This window comes from Nannospalax galili, unplaced genomic scaffold (genome assembly GCF_000622305.1).
Source record: "Nannospalax galili isolate Female #2095 unplaced genomic scaffold, S.galili_v1.0 scaffold286, whole genome shotgun sequence".
NCBI classification, from domain to species: Eukaryota; Metazoa; Chordata; class Mammalia; order Rodentia; family Spalacidae; genus Nannospalax; species Nannospalax galili.
The window spans coordinates 9,628,098-9,631,681 of NW_008359442.1; the positions used below are offsets into that span (position 1 = coordinate 9,628,098).

Below are 3,584 nucleotides of genomic sequence, written 5' to 3' on the forward strand. Positions count from 1 at the left end.
TCTCCCTGTAGCCCCAGCTGTCCTGGAACTCACTCTGTAGACCAGGCTGGCCTTGAACTCACAAAGATCCGCCTGCCTCTGCCTCCCGAGCACTGGGATTAAAGGAGTGCACCACCACGCCTGGCTTATTTTTTAAAATTAATTTATTTATGGTGGGTGTCTGAGTGCCACAGTGCACCTATGGAGGTCAAGGACAACTTGGGTCTATCCTCCTACCATGTGGATTCTGGGGATCAAACTCAAGTAGTCAGACTTGGCAGCAAGCAATTTTCCCCACTAGGCCATCTCATCAGCCTCCCAGATATTTTATTTTTGCTATTTATTATAAATAAACAGCCTCCGGATGTTTATTTTGCTTTCAAAGTTTTTAGTTAATTCTTGCTAAAAAACCTATTGCACCTGTAAGGTGCTGTTTTAGGGTTTTGTTTATGGTTTTTCTTTTTTCCTTTTTTTTTTTTTCTTGCTGTTACTTTTGAATGTGAAAGCTACCAGACCATCTCCAGGATGAAGGAGAAGCAGACTTCCCAAGAGCTTCACTGGGGCAGATGATACCAGACTGAAAAGATACCACTGTGCAGACCAGACCCCTTCACCCCAAAGAAGTCTGCTTATACAAACCACTTTATATGCAGGTTAGTTTTACCTTGGGATATGATAAATGTATACAATCAAAAACTGCATTTGGACTTCCAAGAAGACTGGCTATGGAGTTACGTGATAATTTACGTGATAATTTAAGATGTTGCCATGAAATATGAGCGCTACACCTGATCAAAAGAACTACGACAACAAAGCAACCCTCTGTTGGGCCAGTTTAGTTTTCTGCCAAGGAGATGAGACATTATTTTAATTAGCTAGCTACTATAGAGAGATTCAAAGTTGTAAATAATGGAAAACTTACGTTTTCATAATACCTACTTGTATCATTAAAAGGTACTTTTTCATTGATGATTGATAAGGATTCCTCTAATCTACCTGACAAATCTTCATGAAGATTCTTTAACTGTAATTGACTGAAAGAAAAAAAACCCACAGAACCATATTATCACCAATCATCAACCACTTGTTACCCCAACAACTGGCACCGGGCTTTCAGAGACCTGTGGCTGACACTAGGGACACTGCTGAGGCTGTTCATGACAACAAGAGAAGCTCCACAGCTCCGTTCCAAAGCCCCAAAGATGCACAGTCCCATGCCTCCCTAAGAAAAATCATATGTTTTCTCTTTACTGTATCTAAATGTTAATTCAAGTATCACTGTAAAGATTGTTTAAAGTATTATAATCAGATTATTTCTTTCCTTAGGCTCAAAAGCTGACAGTTTCTGTTTTGGTTAAATGATTATCACAATACACATCTAAATTATGCCTATAATTCTACCAGTGCAGTGAAACCTATAATATTATGGTATATTCCTCAAAAAAAAGAATATGACTTCAACACAAATTGCTAATAGTATTTTTAGATTTAGACATCTCTAAATGAAATCCCACATTCTATTAAAACATACCATCAGAAGGGTGGCATCATGAGTTTTAGCCAGCTTTCCTGCTGGGGACTATTAGTCCTTGTCTCAGTGGAGTTTAAACACCAAGTGCCCAGTTCCCACTACAGGAGCAGGGTTCCCCGGATCAAACACCCTCTGCTGAGGCCTAGCACAGAAGCCACTCAGTCAAGAATGCTGAGGATGGACAAGGACCCTGGACATGACCTATTCCAGTCTCCCTGGCGCAAATGTGAGACTGAAGACAGGGAGCTGCCAAAATTCTGGTTCACTTCAGGGCTCATGAGCATTCGTGTGTCCACATACCATTCTTCTGTTCGAAGTCGACATTCCTTGGCCTCCTTTTCTAGAGTCTGAGATTTTACCTGAAATTGGAAGAAAACAAAAACAAAGAAGAAAAGTAGACAACTCAGACTATGGCTGGGGCACCCTTGGGAGACACTCCCCTGGAACAACTAACTTGGTGTGCTCAACAGAGCACCTGAGACCTACAAGAACCTCAACTGGTTTTTAGGATGACTTTATGGGGGTAGCAGGCTGGGGAGGGGGGCAGTTACTTCTAGCTTAGCCTTGTCGTTCTGTAGTTTCTCAATGGTCTCCATGTACTTCCGGGTCAGGCCATCAACCACAGCTTGGTGCTGGGCTGCTTCTGTCTCCAAAGTGTCCAGCCGACTCCTCAGCTCTGCTTCCACATGCTTGTGGTGCTCAACGGCTTCAAAGAACTGAAAAAGAACAGAGCATTTCACCTCATACTATCCCAGTGTATGCAAATGAGAACAGCAATGACCATTCACCCAGCAGCTTCCCTGTGGCTCTGGGTGCTCAGGGGCTGAAGACATGTCTTAAGTAACTCTCACAGTGAATCAGACCTAGTACTTTTCTATCCCTCCTTTACAGATGCAGAAAAAGAAGCCTGAAAAAGTTTTATAACCTGTCTCCTGTCTCACAGTTAAAACACAGTAGAAATGAGACTTAAACACAGGAAACCTGCTCCAAAGCCACGCCTCCTTCCTCTTAGTCTCATGAATTTCTACTTTGAACAAATTTTTATATAGAATGCAACTCCGGAGCTAGTCCTAAAATATACAACACTTTTTCCCTTAACGAGTCTTGTAGTAATTAAGAGTTAGGAATACTTAAACATAAAATGCGCTGATGTCAGTCAGGCCTGGAGGTGAAGGACTTTAATACCAGCACTTGAGAGGTAGAGGCAGGGGATCTCTGTGAGTGCAAGGCCAGCCTGGCCTACATAGCAAGATCTAGGCTAGCTGTGGTTACACGGAGACCCTGTCTCAAAAAGATTTTAAAAATGTACTGAGGTCAAAATTTTTAAGATTTTAATTTTTTTATTATGTTTATTTACATGTGTGCACATATGGATGTCAGAAGACAACTTTCAAGAGTCAGTTTATGGTGGTCCCAGGAATTAAACTCAGGTAGTCAGGCTTGGCAGCAAGTACTTTACTGGCTGAGTCATCGGGTCAGCCCCTAAGATTTCTCAAAGAGGCACGCTGGGGCACACCTATAATCCCAGCCTTTGGGAGATGGAGAAAGGAAGATTAGGAGTTCAAGGTCATCCTCAGCTACACAATGAGTTCAAGGCCATCCTAGGCTATAAGAGACCCTGTCTCAAAACCCTAAACAAATAATCCATATATTAAAAACCAACTATACATCATAAATTATGAAAAAAAACCCTACTTATTGATAAGCCCCCAACTTAAATGATCCATCCAATCACTTCCTATGTAAAGTGAATAGTGTCCAGTATGTTTCTTTATTATTAAAGCTATTCTGGTACACTCTGAACAACTGCATATAATTCAAAGCACAGATTCACATCAAGGCATGTATGAGATTTAAGAAATGAACAAAGAAGGGCTGGAGAGATAGCTCAGCAGTTAAGAGCACTGGCTGCCCTGGGCATAGTGGCACAGGCCTTTAATCTCAGCGCTCAGGCAGAGGCAGGTGGATCTCTGTGAGTACAAGTCCAGCCTGTTCTACACAGTGAATTTGAGTTCCAGGCCAATGAGGCTACAGGGAAACCCTGTCTCAAAAAAAAAAAAAAAAAAAAAAAAAA

General features: G+C 41.7%; 1 protein-coding gene across 1 annotated transcript in view; it reads right to left on the reverse strand.

The window, feature by feature from the left end:
* The window catches only part of Ppp1r21 (protein phosphatase 1 regulatory subunit 21), a 79,460-nt gene that overhangs the window by 55,923 nt on the left and 19,953 nt on the right, over positions 1-3,584 (reverse strand). The window contains exons 5-7 of the mRNA XM_008823043.3: positions 2,062-2,226; positions 1,811-1,869; positions 919-1,013 (exon numbers count right to left, since the gene is read on the reverse strand). Of these exons, the coding sequence (XP_008821265.1) occupies positions 919-1,013; positions 1,811-1,869; positions 2,062-2,226 (319 nt within the window). The remainder of the gene's footprint in view (positions 1-918; positions 1,014-1,810; positions 1,870-2,061; positions 2,227-3,584) is intronic.